A 20,989-nucleotide genomic window follows, 5' to 3' on the forward strand; every position below is an offset into this window, starting at 1 on the left:
GAGAGAGAGAGAGATGATAGATACATAGATAGATAGATGATAGATAGATAGATTGATAGATGATAGATGATAGATAGATGATAGATAGATAGATAGATAGATAGATAGAGATAGATGATAGATAGATAGATAGATAGATAGATAGATAGATAGATGATAGATAGATGATAGATAGATAGATAGATAGATAGATAGATGATAGATAGATAGATGATAGATGATAGATGATAGATAGATATAGATAGATAGATAGATAGATAGATAGATAGAAAGATAGACAGATAGATAGATTGATAGATATAGATAGATAGATAGATAGATAGATAGATAGATAGATAGATAGAGATAGATGATAGATAGATAGATAGATAGATAGATAGAGATAGATGATAGATAGATAGATAGATAGATAGATAGATGATAGATAGGTAGGGAGAGAGAGAGAGAGAGAGAGAGAGAGAGAGAGAGAGAGAGATGATAGATACATAGATAGATAGATGATAGATAGATAGATTGATAGATGATAGATGATAGATAGATGATAGATAGATAGATAGATAGATAGATAGAGATAGATGATAGATAGATAGATAGATAGATAGATAGATAGATAGATGATAGATAGATGATAGATAGATAGATAGATAGATAGATAGATGATAGATAGATAGATGATAGATGATAGATGATAGATAGATATAGATAGATAGATAGATAGATAGATAGATAGAAAGATAGACAGATAGATAGATTGATAGATATAGATAGATAGATAGATAGATAGATAGATAGATAGATAGATGATAGATAGAAGATAGATAGATAGATAGATAGATAGATAGATAGATAGACAGATGATAGATAGATGATAGACAGACAGATATAGATAGATAGATAGATAGATAGATAGATAGATAGATAGATGATAGATAGATAGATAAAAACGCAGGGCTACCCTTGAGACTGCTCCAGAAACTCCAAATGGTCTAAAATGCAGGTGCATGAGTTCTTACTGGGACTTTGTGGAGAGCCCACATTCAGTTGGTTGTTCATCAGCTGGATTGGCTCCAGGTGGAGTATAGAATCAGGTTCAAGGTTTTGGTGCTAACCTTTAAAGCCCTAAACAGTCTGTGACCTTTCTTATCTGTGGGAATTATCTTCCAATACACCCCCCCTCCCAAAGAGCATGACGCTCATCTAACAGCAACCTACTGGTGGGGCCTGGCCCAAAACATATCCACCTGTCCTCAACCAGAGCCAGAGCCTTTTTGGTGGAATGCTTTGTCTAATGAGACCAGGGCTCAGTGCAATCTATCTCAGTTCTCTCACTCGCTGGATCATCACCTTGTCATGGTGAGTGGGCTTGCACATTCCTATGACCCTTGTGAGCGAAGCCGTCGGGAATCTCGTACTCCCAGCAGGGTCACCCAAGGCGGTAAGGTCAAAGGGAATGAAATATACTCGGAGTCCTGCAGTGATTTCATGCTCTTTATTGCAGCTTGTAAAACAGTGATTGAATTGCCCCCCCAAACCTCAGGCTTTTGTATACATTATTTACACAATGAGTCCCGTCTGATTGGCTGATTCTTCTTCCATTCTGGAGCCTGATTGGTCTTTTCCTGCAGGCCAATCAGTTGTTGCATTCTACGATCCTACTAGCCTAATAGGCTGATTAACTTCCTCCTGGAGCCTGATTGGTCTTTTCCTGCAAGCCAATCAGTTGTTGCATTCTACGATCCTACTTGCCTATTGTTCAAGGATCCAAACTTAGTACATAACACCCCTCCCCTCTAAGTTCCCGTTGTACCCAGAAGGTTAGCATTCATAGTCGTTGAAGTATGCTGGTCGCCTACGTATGCGTTGTGGTCTCGGGTGTCTCTCGTTAGGGGTTCCTGCTTCTGGCTCTTGTTCTGGGGCTGCCAGCTGTGATGGGGCCATTGGGTCGGGCGCCGCTGGTCCACTTGGTCATGGCTCTGGTTCCTGTGGCTGCTCGGCCTCGGGGGTCACTTCTGGACTTCCTAGTTCTGCCTCCCTTACCCGTTCCTCTGTAGCACCCTGCTTGTGGTTAACGCTTAGCTGGAATGAAATATTCAACGCAGCAATAGAGAAATTAAAATAATAATTTATTTGTCAGACAAATAAATGAGAGGCACAGTGGTATATGGTTACCAAGCTCTGGCCTGGTCTCCTGCCATTATGGCCAGCACTTATATTCCCTCAGCCCAGCTCCCTTGCTCCTCCTTTGGCTGCCTCTGTCCAATCAGCCTGGTTGAATTTCCTATTGGCTGATTGCTAGAACCAATCATATAAGATACTCCCATTTCCTATTACCTTTTATGGGAGACAAAGAGCTATATTTCCTTCTATTTATAATTGGCAAACAAGTAGCCATTAACCTCTACAAGGCACCTTAATTAACGATCACCTTTGCCCCCTTACCATTAACCTCTACAAGGCACCTTAATTACCAGATAACCCTTTGCCCTAGACAAGGCGCCTTAACTAACATTTCACCTTTTGCCCTATTGCCCTATTCACTCCAGAACAGATGGTGGCTAATGGTTCTATTTTTATCTGAACAGAGATCTTGGGTTCACCAGCTATGAAAGATCGCCTTCTTTGGAGCCATATGTCAGGAGTGCTCTGATGGTTTCCTGCCTGGCAGGGGGCTGGGCTCAATGGCCCTTGTGGTCTATTCCAACTCTAGGATTCTATGATTCTATGAAATAAGAATCTAACATAAGAATCTAAATTTCTAAATCCTTTGCATAATTACATTTAAGCCAATATATTTAATACATAACATATATAGTTTTTTTATAAGCAAAGACGTTCACAATAAGAAAAAACTTAAAAACACTTTCTTCAGAGAGAAGCCCCCCTTTCCCTAGCCAGCTGCTGTTTCCATTAGCTCTTGCCGTTTGTCCTATTTGTGGCACAATATTCTTACTATTTACCAGCTTACCATTGTGTTTTTGCAACTTGATTATTTGTAAGGTCAGTGACCTCGCTTCCCAGCCTTTTTATGACCGCAATAAACCAATAAACCAAAGGGGCCCTCTGCCTAAGAGGATGAACATCTGCCAAAATCTTAGCCAGCCTAGTTCCTGCCTGGCATGAAACATTTGTGAATTTAAGCTCATTTTTAGAATTATAGGAACCTGATCAAAATATAAGCCTTGATTATAATGCAGGCTCAGATGCCTCATTCCCCCCTTTCAAGCTCAAGGACCTTCATCCCAAGTGTCCTTGATAGCTTGACCTTCATCATATTCCTGAGGTAAAGCTCTATATAGGGCCATGATATGAGGTAGAGTTTCATTCGAAATCATCTTGCTAATTGTACTTCTAAAACATGAAATGATACATGGCACAATACATAAAACCATTATTACTACCGTCAAGAAAAACAAACAAGACAATAGTATTCCTTTGAGTCCCGCAACATTAGGTAACCAGTTGGTGAGCCATCCCATATCCCATCCTTCCCATGTTTGTACTGGGACATGTGCTATACTCTCCATCTTTGTGGCCAACACACGGATTGCCTCACCATTATCAGAAATGTTAAAGCAACAGGCATTCCCTGTCAAGTTCAAGACTCCACATAGGCCTCCCTGCCTGGCAAGTACATAATCCATTCCCATTTTCAGCTGCAAAATGGCGGCTCTACTTTCATCCAGCTGTTGTGCAATAAGTCTCAAACTCTGGGCTGTTGCATTGGTTACAAGTTCCACTACTGCTTGCAATCGAATTATTCTGTTTAGATTATAAATAGGATCCCGTGCCCCTTGTATGAGCTCACCAGGATTCCAGGAGGCAGGATCATAATAGGCTATAATGCGCTCTGGTGGCCAATCATCAGTATCGCTCCAACTTTGGGTACTTCCTCCTGCTATATGAGAAATATCAGCGTTTCTTCGTGTACGCTTGGCCGAATTAGTGGGCATAATCCACATTGGTGGTAATACCCATCCCAGGAAACAAGTCCCACTCCATTTGGAAGGGAGTTGCTTGTATGCCCATTCTCCACATATCCACCACAACCATCGGGTCTGAGGTTTTTGGTACGTGGAGTGCAGAAGGCGAAATATCAAAAGGGGTAGAGAGTTCACAGTGCAGTATGTTAGATTGCCTTTTTCTGTCACAGTTATGTTCCATACCACTTTCCATGCATCAATAAAAGGAGGTGCACAGGGCAAGGTATTCCGAGTTCGATAGGTAGTACCGTTTACCCAGGTTTGACTATTCTTAATATAATCCCAAGTATAGTGACAATGAGAAGAGCCTACCATGGTAGGATCAGCTGCCTCTGATGATTTATGTACACAGAATTCCCCTTGTACAGGTATAACTCGTATTGGTTTAGTTGAGTTCCATCCGGGGAAATTCTGTACCTCTGTTTGGTGTGGCATTTCGCTTACCATACCAATGGCATTTAATGGTATCGGTAATAAGGGCATACCTCCCTCTGAATCATCTGGCCCAAGAGAGCAAACAAGACAATTGGTCCTATTTGTAACATTGGCTACCATCTCAGCTAAGCCTACCCACATATTGTGGTCATGGCGGAATCCATATTTAGCAAATTTGGTCAGATTCAAGGACCCTTCCCCTTCCCAAGGGATCAGGATTAATAATAAAATCATGTTGATGTGTAGTATATGCATTCCTTCCACAAAAGATTACCTTATTGTGATAGCATAAAAATATTAGCCCCAATATAATTCCCCCAGTGACAGAAATGGGGAACCACCAAGACCAAAACATATATCCCAAGGATCCCCAATGAGTAATATCCTTGATAATTGTTCCACAAGGGGGGGCAGTCAATTAATTGTATTAGAGAATCTTCCCGTTCACAATCGCTGGTTTAGACGCTCCTCAAGCTTCAGGCGTGCGCAGGTCAGCCAGCTTCCAGGTTGTGGCTGCAGCAGGCCGGTCGTCTAATGTTGCCCGTGACCTAGCCCGTTCCCCGTAGGGCTAGATACAGGGGTTTTTGGAGAGAGTCAGTTTTAAAGGATTAGAGGGGTCACCTTTGCATGTCCAACTGCCTTCAGACTTCTTCAAACGGGAGTGATGAATCCAGGGGGTCACCTCAGCTACCTTCACCGCTGTTGGAGTAGAGAGCAAGACGGTGTAAGGTCCACGCCACTTAGGTGCAAGTGGATCACGTTTCCACTCTTTCACCCATACGCTATCGCCAGCCTGGAACTGATGAATCGGCTCGGCAATGCTGCACGGCGTGCGCTCGAGGGCCCACCTGTTAAGAGAAACAAAAACACGGGAGAGAGATTGCACTTGTCCCTGTGTCACATAGTCTCCTATTTGTTTGAGGTCAGCTAGAATATCCTGAACAAAGGAGGGCGGCCTCCCATACAGGAGCTCAAAAGGTGACAACTTAAGTCTTTTTGTCGGTGCACACCGAACACGAAACAGTGTTATGGGTAACACATCTACCCATCCCAATCCCGTTTCCTGGGTTAATTTTGCCAATTGGGTTTTCAGAGTCCGATTCATTCTTTCAGTTTTCCCTGAACTCTGAGGCCTATATGCTGCATGCAGTCTCCATTTCACTTGTAGGACTCGACATACTTCTTGTACTACTTGATCAATGAACGCTGGCCCATTATCACTTCCAATGCATCTAGGTAATCCAAACCTCGGGATCAATTCAGTGAGGAGTCTCTTAGTTACCTCTCGTGCCTTTTCAGTTCGGGTGGGAAAAGCTTCAACCCATCCGGTAAGAGTATCTACAAACACAAGGAGATACTTGAATCCCTTAGAAGGGACCAGCTCTGTGAAGTCCACAATTAGGCTTTCCATGGGGACATATCCCACATGTTGGATTCCAGGAGGTTGTACCGGTCCCTGCCTGGGATTATTTTTAGCACAAAGAACACATTTCTGTGAAATGCAAGTTGCTAATTGTGATAGGTTAATAATATACAACTTCCGACTGAGACTCTCTCTGGTTGCAGTACCGCCAAGGTGAGTAGATTCATGATAATTTCTTACAATTGTGCCTGCTAGGTGATGAGGTACATAAATCCTATTGTCCGGCAGGATCATCCAACCGTCCTTCACAACCGCTCCTTCCTGTTCAGCCCACTTCCTCTCTTCTGGGGTATAGTGAGGTTTAACTTCTCCTGGAACTACCTCTGGTATGAGGGCTGCTATAAATCCTCCCACAGGCTTTTGGGCTGCCTCTCGGGCTGCTTTATCAGCAGCATGATTTCCTCTGGTTATTGGATCCCTTCCTCGTCCATGACCTTTGCAGTGCATTACAGCAATCTGTTCTGGAGCCCATACTGCTTCCAACAGGATTTCTACTTCAGGTCCATATTTCAAGGCCTTCCCGTGGGCTCCTATTAGACCTCTTTCTTTCCATAGAGCTCCATGTGCATGCAGGGTTAAGAAGGCATATTTAGAATCAGTATAGATGTTTGCCTTACATCCGGCTGCCAATTGCAGAGCTCTAGTTAAACCTATAAGTTCAGCTTTTTGTGCTGAGGTGCCAGCAGGCAAAGCTTCAGCTTCCACAACTTCCTCATTGGTGACCACAGCATATCCTGCTCGTCTGGCACCTTCATGCAGGTAACTGCTACCATCAGTATAATATACAACATCTGGATTTTTCAATGGTTCATCTTTCAGATCGGGTCTACTGGAATAAACTTCATCCATTATTTGGAGACAATCATGTGATTCTTCATCATCTACCTCTGGTAGGGGCAGCAAAGTTGCTGGATTGAGCATATTCACTACTCGTAGATGAATCCTGGGATTTTCACACAATAGGCCTTGGTATCTAGCCATCCTTGGGTTCGTTAGCCAATAACTACCCTTATATTCCATGAGTGTCAGAACAGCATGAGGTACATTCACATACATCGTCTGGCCGAAGGTAAATTTATCAGCTTCTTTGACAAGGCTTGCAGTGGCCGCTACTGCCCTTAGGCATGGAGGCCATCCTTTTGCTACTGAGTCCAATTGTTTTGACAAATAAGCTACTGGACGATTCCAACTTCCTAATCTCTGGGTCAGGACTGCTGCTGCAATCCCATTCTGTTCATGTACATACAGCTGAAAGGGTTTTTCCGAATTAGGCAGTCCAAGGGCTGGGGCCTCCATAAGTCGTTGTTTGATAACTAAAAAGGCTTGTTGCTGCTCAGGTCCCCATACGAATGGGTCCTTTTCTGCACCTCGAGTGCTTTCATGTAAGGGCTTGGCCAGACTGCTGAAATCAGGTATCCATAGTCTACAAAACCCTGCTGTTCCCAGGAATCCTCTGAGTTGTTTCCTTGTGGTAGGTTCCTTGATAAGGCAAATAGCTTCTTTCCTCTCTGGTCTCAATGCTCGTTGTTGGTGTGAGATGTCAAAGCCCAAATATTTGACCTTTTCTAAACATAACTGTGCCTTTTTCTGGGAAACTCGGTAGCCAGCTTCCCAGAGCAAGTGGAGCAGTTCCTCTGTCCCTTCTTTACAAGTATCAAAATCCTTTGCTGCTAATATAAGGTCATCTACATATTGCAGAACCACCTTTTCTCCAGGTATTGAGGGGTAACTTGTTAGATCCTTCGCCAAGGCAGTGCCAAATAAAGTTGGGGAATTTTTGAATCCCTGGGGCAATCTCGTCCAGGTTAGCTGGCCTTTTGTTCCTGTTAAAGGGTCTTCCCACTGGAAGGCAAATATAGGTTGGCTCTGTGGTGCCAGCCGGCAACAGAAGAATGCATCTTTCAAGTCCAATACAGTAAAAAATGTTGCTTCTGGTGGGATCAAACTCAGCAGGGTATATGGGTTTGGTACATTTGGGTGCAAGGTCTCGATAGCCTGGTTTATGAGCCTCAAGTCCTGTACTGGCCTGTATTCATCTGTCCCAGGTTTCCGAACAGGCAAAAGGGGTGTGTTCCATTCTGATTGGCAGGGCTTAAGCAGACCATATTTTAATAGGCGGTCCAAATGTTTCTGGATGCCCTCTGCTGCTCGCCGGGGTAAAGGATATTGCTTTACAGATACAGGGGTAGCCATAGGTTTTAAGGTTACTACAATTGGAGCTATATTCTTAGCCATTCCTGGTGGGCTATTTTCGGCCCATACTCCTGGTGGCACCCGTAGGGTTCGGAGGAGCTTGTTTAACTCTGTATCCAATGTGGGTTGGACTTGCAGGGCTGACATTAGGCGCCATGATTGTTCCTTAGGTACTGAGAGGGAAATTATTCCTGCTGCCTTTGATGGCAGTTTCATTTCTGGACCTCGAGGAGTGAAGGTGATTTGGGCCTGCAATTTGGACAGCATATCTCTACCTAAGAGAGGTATTGGACACTCAGGTATATACAAAAACTGATGGGTTAAACGATGTCCCCCAATCTGGCATTCCAAAGGTTGGAGGAAAGACCTCTTAGCTGACTGACCAGTGGCACTTTTAATGACTACACTTTTGGATGCCTTTTTCTGCAATAGTTCTGGGAGTACTGAGTATTCAGCCCCAGTATCAATCATAAAGTCTATTAAATGGCTCCCTAATTGAATCGTGACCGTGGGCTCCTGGAAGCCTAACTTTATGGAGTCCGGTCGTTCCTAGTCTTGGGTAAAATCCTCCTCTGCCAGTCCAATGAAATTGTCCCTACTCCGTCCTTGTCCAGGTCTCTGATATCTTCCATCTCGGATCATTCCCCGTCCCCGTCCCTGGTTTCTTGGGCCGGAGCCTGGGCCTGGGCCTGGGCCTGGGCGTACTTCTTCCAACCTCAGGGGTTCAGGACACTCCCGCTTCCAATGACCCTCCTTCTTGCAATTTGCACATTGATTCCTTCCCAGTGGTGGATTCCTTCCCCGCCCTCTCCCTCCATTTAAGGGGCGGTAGTCTTGCTTCACTGCTGTGGCTAACATCACCATCTTTTCCTTCTGCCACTTCTTCTTCTCTTGCTTCTCAGCCTCATCCCTATTCCGATAAACTCGGCGTGCAATGGCCATAATTTGGCTCATCAGCATCCCTTCCCATCCTTCTGATTTCTGAATTTTCTTACGAATGTCAGAAGCGCACTGGGCCACAAAAGTAGCAGTAATCATTCTGCTGTTTTCAGGGGCTTCAGGGTCAAAAGGAGTCCATATACGATAGGCTTCCTGCAGCCTCTCTAAAAAGTCTCCTGGACTCTCATTTGGTTTCTGTCCTACTTCTGAGACTTTAGACATATTAGTGGGCTTCTGGCATGCCCTGCGGATACCTTGCACAAGCGTTTGGCGGTAGGTGGTAAGCCTGGCCAGGTGAATTACATTGTTTGGATCCCAATTAGGATCTTCCAAGGGAAAGTTGTCCCGGAGATGACGGTCAACATTTAAAATATTTCCCACTCTGGCCTGCTCACGCAAATATATCTGTGCCTTTTCAATTATGTCTCTCCTTTCCTCAGTGGTGAACAGAGTATTCAGGAGCTGGCGGCAATCTGTCCAAGTAGGACTATGAGTATTTATTATTGAAGTCACCAAGTCCATCATAGCCTGAGGTTTTTCTGCAAAAGATGGGGTGTGTGTTTTCCAATTCATCAGATCCGTAGTTGTGAATGGAATGTACTGGAGGGTTGAAGTTCGAGGTGGCCGTGGTCCGAGTTGCCCGTTAACCAGCACAGGCTCCTCAAGTGCATCAAATACTCTTCTGAGAGGGGCTACTACGTGATCTTTCTCTTCGCTTTGCTCTAGGGGCCTCAAATCATAGGGGATTGTATCTGTCCCAAGGCGTTCTTTTAGCAGCTTTATACGCCTGGCTGTATTGCTTGCTGACCGATTAAGGTCTCCCTGTAACTTCTGTAATAATTCTCTAGGACTTGGATGTACAGGGGTTTGGGGTAGGCAATCAGTTGTTCCACTAAAAGAGACTGTAGATGGAGTTCTACTGGGACTCACAGGTGGAATAACCACTTCTGCTTGGGCTTTATTATAGGCCTCCAATGCCTCCTGAAGATATTTATCATAATCTATCAAGGAATCAAGTTCTGTGACTCCAGCCCCATTATTCATTCCACTTTCTTGCCTTGGGGTTACAACTGGTGGAGTGTTTGGATTAGGCTCCCTTCGATGTGGAGCATAGGGTGGAGGTGGAAGCACCTCTTCCTCTGGTCCCTCAAAAATGGGTTTGAGTTTATTTGGCAATATTCCTTTCCTAGCTTCGGCTTTTACAGCCAATAATTTGCATCGTTTGACTTTGCATTCCCTTATCCATGGAGGATTTTTATTTAATGTGCTCAGCCAAGAATCTATATATGAAAATTGTTCTGGGCACCCTCCAGTTTCTTTGGCGATATTAGACCAAAGTTTGCTTACTAAATTTATATCAAAGGTTCCCTGAGATGGCCATTCAGTATTTTGTTTCGGCCACTCTAATTCACATAACGTTCTCAAGCGCTCTGGCGTCATTTTGACTCCATATGCCCCTGAGAAGGCTTTCTTAAAATTATTTAACATACATTCAAGAGGTGTATTTTCCCCCTTTGAACCCCCAACTCCCATTGTATGGCCCTGTGAAGTATCCACTCAGTCACTCACACACACGCTTCGTGAGATTCCTTGCCCGGGTGAAGTCACCTTACCGGGAACCGAAGTACTACCCACTCCACACTCAGGTCAGCTACAAATTGTACTTTCTCACACATACAATGCGCTGGATACTTCACCATACTCTACCTCCCAACCTTTCCCTTTCCCTACACCAGATCACCATCTGATGTACCCAACCACCTAGCGTACTCAGTTCCCCTTTACTGAGACGCAGAAGTTTGATCAAGACTTCTCTTCCTCCCAATTAATTGGAGGGCCAAAAACCCCTTAGTGCACTTACCCTTAGTTGGTTGCCTGTTTATTTCTCTGGTTCCCCCCGGTCCGTCGCCGTCGGTGGGCAGGGTATCAGACAGACGAGACTTCTGCGTTCCCCTGGAAAAAAACTTTCCAGTGCGCGCTGGGTAAGCAGTGAGTGGTCCTCTCTCTTGTACCCTGCCCAGTAAGGCGAAGGGGCTGCGTTCCAGCAGACCACTTATCCGAGTCACAGGCACCATAAAATGTAGCACCCTGCTTGTGGTTAACGCTTAGCTGGAATGAAATATTCAACGCAGCAATAGAGAAATTAAAATAATAATTTATTTGTCAGACAAATAAATGAGAGGCACAGTGGTATATGGTTACCAAGCTCTGGCCTGGTCTCCTGCCATTATGGCCAGCACTTATATTCCCTCAGCCCAGCTCCCTTGCTCCTCCTTTGGCTGCCTCTGTCCAATCAGCCTGGTTGAATTTCCTATTGGCTGATTGCTAGAACCAATCATATAAGATACTCCCATTTCCTATTACCTTTTATGGGAGACAAAGAGCTATATTTCCTTCTATTTATAATTGGCAAACAAGTAGCCATTAACCTCTACAAGGCACCTTAATTAACGATCACCTTTGCCCCCTTACCATTAACCTCTACAAGGCACCTTAATTACCAGATAACCCTTTGCCCTAGACAAGGCGCCTTAACTAACATTTCACCTTTTGCCCTATTGCCCTATTCACTCCAGAACAGATGGTGGCTAATGGTTCTATTTTTATCTGAACAGAGATCTTGGGTTCACCAGCTATGAAAGATCGCCTTCTTTGGAGCCATATGTCAGGAGTGCTCTGATGGTTTCCTGCCTGGCAGGGGGCTGGGCTCAATGGCCCTTGTGGTCTATTCCAACTCTAGGATTCTATGATTCTATGAAATAAGAATCTAACATAAGAATCTAAATTTCTAAATCCTTTGCATAATTACATTTAAGCCAATATATTTAATACATAACATATATAGTTTTTTTATAAGCAAAGACGTTCACAATAAGAAAAAACTTAAAAACACTTTCTTCAGAGAGAAGCCCCCCTTTCCCTAGCCAGCTGCTGTTTCCATTAGCTCTTGCCGTTTGTCCTATTTGTGGCACAATATTCTTACTATTTACCAGCTTACCATTGTGTTTTTGCAACTTGATTATTTGTAAGGTCAGTGACCTCGCTTCCCAGCCTTTTTATGACCGCAATAAACCAATAAACCAAAGGGGCCCTCTGCCTAAGAGGATGAACATCTGCCAAAATCTTAGCCAGCCTAGTTCCTGCCTGGCATGAAACATTTGTGAATTTAAGCTCATTTTTAGAATTATAGGAACCTGATCAAAATATAAGCCTTGATTATAATGCAGGCTCAGATGCCTCACCTCCTCCTCTATGGGCCTTACCCTTCTGCTGTCCCCTTGGGATTCCTCTGTCCAGCCCTTCTCACAGTTTCCCCCTGGGAATCGTCGCCCTGGGAATCGTTCCCCCACAACTTAAGCATTTAACCTGCCCATTTTGTGGTCTCTCCTTCCTGGGAAGTTTTGAAGCAGAGGTCGGACGGCCATCTGTCTTGGATGCTGAGATTCCTGCATTGCGGGGTCAGACTAGATGACCCACGGGACCCTATTCTAGGATTCTATTATACGTTTTTCCTTTTCACATTTTCATTTTACTCTGTTTAAATCAATGGCTCTGTTGTAAAATGTAGCAATCCTACCAAACTTGTGTGTTTCATACCCGCCGTTTCAACCCTGATCCTACTCTTTGCGTGTCTCCTAGGATGGCACCACTGGGCCCAGCATGGTGGCAGCGCCATTTCCGCCGGTGGCTTCTGCCTCTGCCCGCCCTCAGGATATCACACCAGAGGGCACATTTGGCATCACGCTGTGCCCTCACCCACCATGGCGGCGTTACGTCCCCAGCAGCGTCTGCTCTGTTCAGAACGGGCAGAATCTTGACTGGCCACAAATGCCGGGCACAGTGCAAGGAAACGTGTGGACGGAGAGGCGAGGCTGAGCCAGGACAAACAGCAGTTCAGCAGTAACAACAACAACAACAACAACAACAACAACAACAATAACAATAATAATAATTTATTATTTGTACCCCGCCCATCTGGCTGGGTTTCTCCAGCCACTCTGGGCAGCTTCCAACAAAGATGAAAAATACATTAAAATGTCACACATGAAAAACTTCCCTGAACAGGGCTGCCTTCAGATGTCTTCTGAATGTCAGGTAGTTGTTTATCTCTTTGACATCTGGTGGGAGGGCGTTCCACAGGGCGGGCACCACTACCGAGAAGGCCCTCTGCCTGGTTCCCCATAGCTTTGCTTCTCTCAATAAGGGAACCGCCAGAAGGCCCTTGGCGCTGGACCTCAGAACAATGGGGGTAGAGCAAATGGGCCCTGGAGGAATTGCCAGGGGACGAAGAGTCGGACATGACTAAACAACTAAACAACAACAAATTTGCCAAGTCAGGGCAGCGTCGCAGGGGCACCTGAAATGGCCGAATGGCCAAGTCAGCTCCTTCTTGCCTATCCTTCTCTTTCGCAGCTGCTGCGAAACCCAGGAACCCAGTGGATCCAGGAGGACCCAGGATCCTCAGTGCCCAGTCTCGGGCTGCATGTCATGCGGTTAGGCTGGTGCTGCCAACATGTCTGAATGAGAGTGGGTGTTTCCATCTTGTTTTGTATGTGAGCTACTTGGGGAGCCCTTTGGGGGTCACCAAATGCTGTAAACAAACAAACAGAACCTTTTTCTGGCTGCTTTGTTCATATCAAACTGCTGTGAGAAGTATTCCAAACAGATCCGGCTGGAGATTCCAGGTTATAGGGCAGCTCTGGAGAGGACGTGAGCCTCTCCCAATCCTCCGGATGTGTCTCTGGGTTTATAACTCTGGTGAGCCTTCTCTTAGGGCAAGGCTCTAAGAGAAAACTTAATGAAAATGATTTATAGGTGGTACGTGACACCAGTCAAGCTTGCAAAAATTTACCATTTGCCCGATAATAAATGTTGGAAATGTAATGAGATTGAAGGTACATTCTTTCACCTTTGGTGGACGTGCCCAAGGATTAAGACATTCTGGGAGATGATTTATAATGAAATGAAAAAGGTATTTAAATATACCTTCTTGAAGAAACCAGAGGCCTTTCTCCTGGGCATGGTGGGCCAATTGGTGCCAAAGAAGGATAGAACTTTTTTTATGTATGCAACAACAGCAGCAAGAATACTCATCGTGAAGTATTGGAAGACACAAGATTTACCCACCCAGGAAGAATGGCAGATGAAGTTGATGGACTTTATGGAATTGGCGGAAATGACTGGCAGAATCCGAGACCAGGGAGAAGAGTTGGTGGAAGAAGACTGGAAAAAGTTTAAAGACTATTTACAGAAATACTGTAAAATCAATGAATGTTAGAAAAATGTTGGAATGAAGTTATATGGCTTTAGTAGAAATGTTATAAGGAATTAAGTATAAATAGATTAATGGAGTATTAAAGGAAAAAATAAGGTTAGAATGTGTTAAGATAATTATAGGATAGAAAACAGAGGAAGATGGAAAGGAATTGCTGAAACAATTAATAGAAGTGGAATACAAAAAGGGAGGTGTGAGGAGGTCGCTGGAAATAAGTGAATGAAAGATAAGATATTGAAATTGTTTGAGGTGTTTTAAACTGTTTTTGTTTTGTTCTGTTAGTTTAGTGTGTTGTGTAGTGTTTTTGTATTGTATTGTGTTGTTCTTTTTTATTTTTATTTTTGTGTGTGTTCGAATTGTTGGAAAAGTAATATATATATATATATATATATATAACTCTGGTGAGCCTTGTGGTGAAACCTGAACTCAAGACCGCTGATGCCCCGGAAGAGTCTCTGCTGTGGCTTACACACACAAAGGGCTCAGAGGTATCTGCAGCCACTGGCACCTAGTTTATGCAAACTGGCCTCCAATGCACCCAGACAGCGGACGGTACCCCCCCCCCATCACAGTGGCTTTCAGCTCGTGAAGCTCCGCAGCATCTCTGGGTCTGCACCAAGTTGGTGCCCTCAGGACCACAACTCCCCAGAGAACTAGGAAACCCGGGGGGGGGGGCGAGTAAGCAGGGTGAAGACTGGCCGCCCCCACCCCACCCCACCCTGGTCCAGGGAGAACCATTCTTTCAGTACAGGGAGGTTGGGGGAAATCACATAGGAAGCCCTCCAGCAGGGCTATTTTGTGGGGAGGGGTGTGGGCAGCCCTGTCTCCCGCCCCCCAGGGCAACCTGACCAGCTTCCAACCAGGTGGAAAGAGAGGGCCCTTTGTGAACTTCACAAGCACCCCCCCAACTCCACCCCATGGAAGGCAATTCTTGCTTGACGCTGCTCAAGCCAGTAGCTAAAGTGGGCAGCCCCCACTTCCAGGAATTCAAGTGCCACTTCCAAGTCACTTCCACAGAAATAGGCATGCTTTTTCAATAATAAAAGACATGAAGAACACACACCCCGAACCCGCCTCCTCAAGGGTGCTTTCAGTGTGCAAGAGTTAAAAAGAAGAATAGTGGATATATTTTCCTTTGTCTTCTGTTTCTTTATTATGAACCGTTAAGAGCACACCATCCAGGCAACGGTGAGGATCCTCTGGGGTTCTTTTCCTTGGCAACAGAATATATTTCCCAGCCTTGTGACACCAGGCAGTTGGTGTAGTGGTTAAGAGCCAGTGTGGTGTAATGGTTAAGAGCGGTAGACTCGTAATCTGGTGAACCGGGTTCGCGTCTCCGCTCCTCCACATGCAGCTGCTGGGTGACCTTGGGCTAGTCACACTTCTCTGAAGTCTCTCAGCCCCACTCACCTCACAGAGTGTTTGTTGTGGGGGAGGAAGGGAAAGGAGAGAGTTAGCCGCTTTGAGACTCCTTCAGGTAGTGATAAAGCGGGATATCAAATCCAAACTCTTCTCTTCTTCTTCTTGGTGTGTGGCCCCCTGCCCTCCACAAAGCAGCCACGTCCCACAGACGGCCACCCTACTTTCAAGTGACACTAGGAAGCCTTTGCAGTGGCAAAGGAGGAGGAAGAGAGAGACCGGGCACCAAATATGGGGAGCTGAGGCTGAGTGGCGCTGCCAATGGAGGCTCAAGGGCACAGCTGCTTTGGCCCACAAAGCTTTCTTTGGTGTGAGAGTCCTAGGAATGTTCTGTCACCTCATGCCCAGAAAGGCAACCACAGCAGCTCCTTTCACTTCGGATAAGGGAAGAACAGAGCAGAAAGCTCATGGGAATGTGGAAAAAACGAGTCTGTGCTGGAGAGGAAGAGAGGAGGCGGAAGGGGAGGCAGAGTCCCCCTCGAAGCAGCTGATTTGGCCCATAACGAAAGGGAACCCTGGCGACCAGTTGCCCCAGACCAGCCTTTCCACAGGTTTGGGGTTTGGCAACCTCTGCCTCCAAAGGACTGAGGTGATGGGTGCTCTTACAAAGCACTAGAGGGCCCAATTTTGGCCCCAAGGCCCTCAATTCTGGCACCCAAGTAGCCAGCAACTCCCTGCCTCCCCATCCACCTGACCCACCTCCAGTTCAGAGACGCAGAAGAAAAAGGGGTCCAGGGAGAGCTCCTGCCCCACTCTGCGCCCTCAAGTGTGCCTGCAGAGAGACACCTGGAGAGCAGACTGGGAGCAACCCCCAGTGAACGCCGGCAGAGTTAGGAGATGACGCAGGCGCATTTCCTGCAGCAGCAGGGGCAGCATTTTCTGAAACAGGAGCAGCAGCAGCAGCCCTCCTGCTGGCTCTTCCAGTGGAAGGGTTGTGGAGAGCCCTGGTGGGGCATCTTGAGGCTGGCATAGGGGTTGTAGGGCTGGGCCCACGATTCCTGCGTCGAGATCCTCTGCGTGCCCCAGGGGGCGTTGGGTGGCACCCCCTGCGGAGCAGCCTCCCTCTCCTTCTCCTGCGCCGAGTAAGTGCAGCAGCTGCTGGGGTCGGAGAGTACCGTGTCTGGGGTGCAGCCCTCGCCCAGGTAATACTTCAGGAAGCTGCCTGGGAGCTGGGCACGAGGGAGGCTCACGCTGGCGTAGGGGTTTTCGACAGTCAGCCCGCGATCCATGGGAATCCAGCAGGAAGATCCTGGGAGCCACAGGATCAATGGGAGAGATGCCTTTCAGGCTAGCAGCAGATCACCCCAGCTCTATAGAAGAAAGAGCGTGGGGAGAAATGGTTGAAAAATCATCAGTTGTATTTTTCATTTATATGTAAGAAATTATATATCACTGTTACAGACATTACAAAGACACGGGGATAAGTGCTTTCACACATACCCCAAACCCCACACATAACAGCAGCTAAGGCAATAGGAGCTCTTCTGTCAAATGGCCTAACAATATAACTCTCAGACCCTGCTTTTCCGGGGACAATTCCAGAACTACAAAAGCCATCCCAGTTGTTGTTTTTTTGACACTGGAATGTCCTGCTTGTCCTTTTTCTCCGTGTCTCACAGAACCATTAAAAGTGGTGCAAAAAAGAGAGTCCTGCTTCCATGGAAAATACAGTCCCTGCACTCAAGGAAGGAAACAGGAAAGTTGGCATACGAAGGCCTTCAAAGTCACCACTTCCAGTCCTTTCATTGAAATGCTTTCTTGCAGGTTTGGAAGCAAAGCTTGGATGGCCATCTGTCCTGAATGCTTGGTGCGGGGATTCCTGCCTTGCAGAGGGTTAGACTAGATGACCCCTGAGGTCCCTTCCAGCTCTACAATTCTATGATTCTAGGATTGAAGGCAGCGGGGAAAATAGGTCCTCTCTCTGACCAGGAAGGGCAGTATTTCCTCCTAAACTCAGCCAACTCTGTAGAGCTTTTCTTAGGAGTTGGGCAGGTGGCCAAAACCAATATTTTGCCATCTCTCTCCCTGCTTTTAACCAGTTGTCTGGCTGCCGCTCCCCCTTGGAAGAAGAGTGTCAACGAATGTGGCAGACAGAAGGGAGAGAAAGGCTGGGAGGGAGCAGCCGCCTGTTTTTCCCTGGCTTGCTCATGCGCACCAATACAGTAAGGCCAAAGTTCAACTGGGGGTGCTTTCCTCCCTGCACACAAGCAATGCCCTTTCCAGGGGACAGGAGCATAGCGGTCAACTTTCAGATTTGAAAATAAGCGATCAGCAGCCTCAACTGTCCCGGAGACAGTCTATGGGATATCTAACAATCTGGGATAGCAGCGGGAAGCAGTGGGAAACGGCGCTGGAATAAGGGAATTTCCCGCAAAAAAAGGGAAGGTTGACAGCTATGGACAGGAGGCTTCCTGCTCCAAGCTGCGAGGCAAGGGGATTATTAAGATTGTGTTGATTGTCTAAAGTGCTTGCTATGCAGTTTAGGGAGAGTGAGTCCAAGGGAGGGTGGGAATGGGGAAAGTGTTAACCCTAACCGCACACTCCAGAGGTGAAGGCTTAAAGGTAAAGGGACTCCTGACCATTAGGTCCAGTCTTGACCGACTCTGGGGTTGCGGCGCTCATCTCGCTTTATTGGCCGAGAGAGCCGGCGTACAGCTTCTAGGTCATGTGGCCAGCATGACTAAGCCGCTTCTGGAGAACCAGAGCAGCGCATGGAAACGCCGTTTGCCTTCCCACCAGAGCGGTATCTATTTATCTACTTGCACTTTGACGTGCTTTCGAACTGCTAGGTTGGCAGGAGCAGGGACCGAACAACGGGAGCTCACCTCATCGCAGGGATTTGAACCACCGACCTTCTGATCGGCAAGTCCTAGGCTCTGTGGTTTAACCCACAGCTCCACTTACAGCATCAGATTTCCTCTGTGTCAGGCATCATAGAAGTGTAGCCTTCAATGCAGGAATCTTGTTCAGCATGGAACTTGAACCCATAACCCTGAGATTCAGAGGCTTCCCATACCTGTTAAGGGGTGGAGTAGCTATACAATGCACAGGAGCAGGGCCAGGGGAAAAAAATGTGGCAACCCAGTTTGGACAACTGCCTGCAGTGCTAATCTAAACATTCAAATGTCAATGTGGCTGCTGCAGACCCTGACAGGACAGCTGAGTCCCTGGCGTGTATCAGTCAAGGGATAAGCTACTTGTGGGGTCAGGACATTTGTGGGGTGAGATCCTTGGTGAAGCCCCAGAAATGGGGGGGGGGGCTATAGAATTAGGGAGAATTAAAATACCCCCAGTGCTGAAAGGCTGGGAGATAAGAGACTGAAAACTGCACCAGTTGAACTTTGGGGCGGGGGGGGGGGGAGAGGAAATCAGGATATATAAAAAATCAGGGTTAATCATTCCTTTCATTTTTAACTTGCCTTCTGTGCCTATTTCTTATTTGTAAGATGCAAATCTTACATACCGGAGGGTGGACTCTATGCTGAGCAGGAACCCATAATCAGTTGGGAGGAAACTTTGGCTTCAGTGACAGCCTGCCTGCAGTATTGACCAAACTGGGGTTCAGATGTTGATTTTTTTTGTAGAGTTGGAAAGGACCACTCTGCAATACAGGGATCTTTTGCCCATGACCAGGAGGTTGTGTCTCATGTTCTCCCAACTGAGCTAGAAGTTGCTGTTGTCATTTCAAATGCTGCTGCATGTAAACCATGAAATTGGTTTGTTGCAGTTTATTATTATAATACAGGGACGCGGGTGGCGCTGTGGGTTAAACCACAGAGCCTAGGACTTGCTGATCAGAAGGTCGGCGGTTTGAATCCCCGTGACGGAGTGAGCTTCCGTTGCTCGGTCCCTGCTCCTGCCAACTTAGCAGTTCGAAAGCATGAAGTACAAGTAGATAAATAGGTACCACTCCGGTGGGAAGGTAAACGGCGTTTCGGTGTGCTGCTCTGGTTCGCCAGAAGCGGCTTAGTCATGCTGGCCACATGACCTGGAAGCTGTACGCCGGCTCCCTCGGCCAGTAAAGCGAGATGAGCGCCGCAACCCCAGAGTCGGTCACGACTGGACCTAATGGTCAGGGGTCCCTTTACCTTATTATTATAATAATACTATAATAATAATTTATTATATTTATACCCCACCCATCTGTCTGGGTTTCTCCAGCCACTCTGCTCCATCGCACCTGTGTTTTTTAAGATTGTTGTCATTTTTAAAACATATTGAAAAATGCCTCTGAGCAGTCTTTTTCTGGAAAAATGTCCATCAGATAAACAAGCCATACAATAAAATAAGAAACACTCCCGAAAATAAAATCACACGGAAATGCTGACAGCCTTTACACACACGGAACAAGATGAAGATTTCAGGAGAGGGTTTTCCCTGCTAAGTCTCCTTCCAGGAACTGCCTCAGATCCAGGGAGTCCCTGCAGGGTATTGAGCCAGTGCCGTTTCCCCCGGCAGACCTACCTCGCATCCCTGCACCCAGAAGGGCAGCCCAGGTGGGTTCTAAGGGCAGGTATCCAGACACTCACCTGGCGCTGGGCTTGTTCCTCCTCGCTGGCACTTGCCGCCCTCTGGGAGACCCCAAAGTGGCTGCCTGGCTGATTTTCAGCCAGCCACACCCTTGGGACGCCTGACCAGCTGCTCCGGCCCCTCCTTCCCCCATGAGGTCACTGTTGGCTCACAGGCCCCTCCCAGAGCACACCTTGAGCACACAGACGACACAAGCAACCTGAGTCCCCCTTGCGGAAAGGAATGTGGCCGCCCGACTCAAACCGGTTCATGTTTTCTTTTGACAGGCCCAAAGCTGGAGAGTCAGTAGCGCAGGAACTGCCTCAGTGGAAGAGTTTCCATTCTTTCCGCATCTCATCTCCAGAAAAGGACCTGGTGAGGATGTTGCTAGAAAAACCAGGAAAAAGAATGATAGAATGGTTGGGATGGGTCACGAGGGTCATCTAGTTCTACCTGCTACAAGGCAGGCGTCTTTTGCCCAAGGCGGGGTGCAGAAACTATAGGCGTCAGGCATGTTTCTTTGCCCCAGGGACTCGGACAGCAAGAAAAGCCAGCACAGCCCTTTTAATCCACATCTGAGATGTTATTTCTTTTTTTAAAAAAAAGGTGGTTATCTGTCATGGAGCAGAAGTCCCCCAAACAGGGGAGTCACCTGTGCCCTTTTCGGTGCTCTTTGCCTGGGCCGCTGACCACCTGTCCAACGCACTCCCCCTGCCCCCCTTCGGGAAAAGGGGGTTCTTGTCTGTGGCTTCCTTTGTCCTCATTCGGCAGAGATCTTTCGGCAGGTCTCAGCTACTGCTTGATGGACCGTCCAGT

The 20,989-nt window shown here is 46.6% G+C and overlaps 1 protein-coding gene across 1 annotated transcript; it reads right to left on the reverse strand.

Moving 5' to 3' along the window:
- Positions 1-1,474: 1,474 nt before the first annotated feature.
- On the reverse strand, positions 1,475-20,337 carry CYSRT1 (cysteine rich tail 1). Its single transcript, XM_081019834.1, has 4 exons — positions 20,194-20,337; positions 14,653-16,974; positions 12,213-13,734; positions 1,475-2,043 (listed from the first exon to the last, which is right to left on the reverse strand). Exon 2 carries the CDS (start codon positions 16,891-16,893, stop codon positions 16,495-16,497), a length of 399 nt encoding a protein of 132 aa, XP_080875960.1. The 5' UTR covers positions 16,894-16,974; positions 20,194-20,337; the 3' UTR covers positions 1,475-2,043; positions 12,213-13,734; positions 14,653-16,494.
- Positions 20,338-20,989: the final 652 nt, after the last annotated feature.

The sequence above is a fragment of the Podarcis pityusensis genome (assembly GCF_964106645.2).
Source record: "Podarcis pityusensis genome assembly, chromosome: 1".
NCBI classification, from domain to species: domain Eukaryota; kingdom Metazoa; phylum Chordata; class Lepidosauria; order Squamata; family Lacertidae; genus Podarcis; species Podarcis pityusensis.

What these genes read in the sequence shown, in the direction of transcription:
- CYSRT1 (XM_081019834.1), bottom strand. Translation starts at nt 16,893, where the DNA reads ATGGATCGCGGGCTGACTGTCGAAAACCCCTACGCCAGCGTGAGCCTC.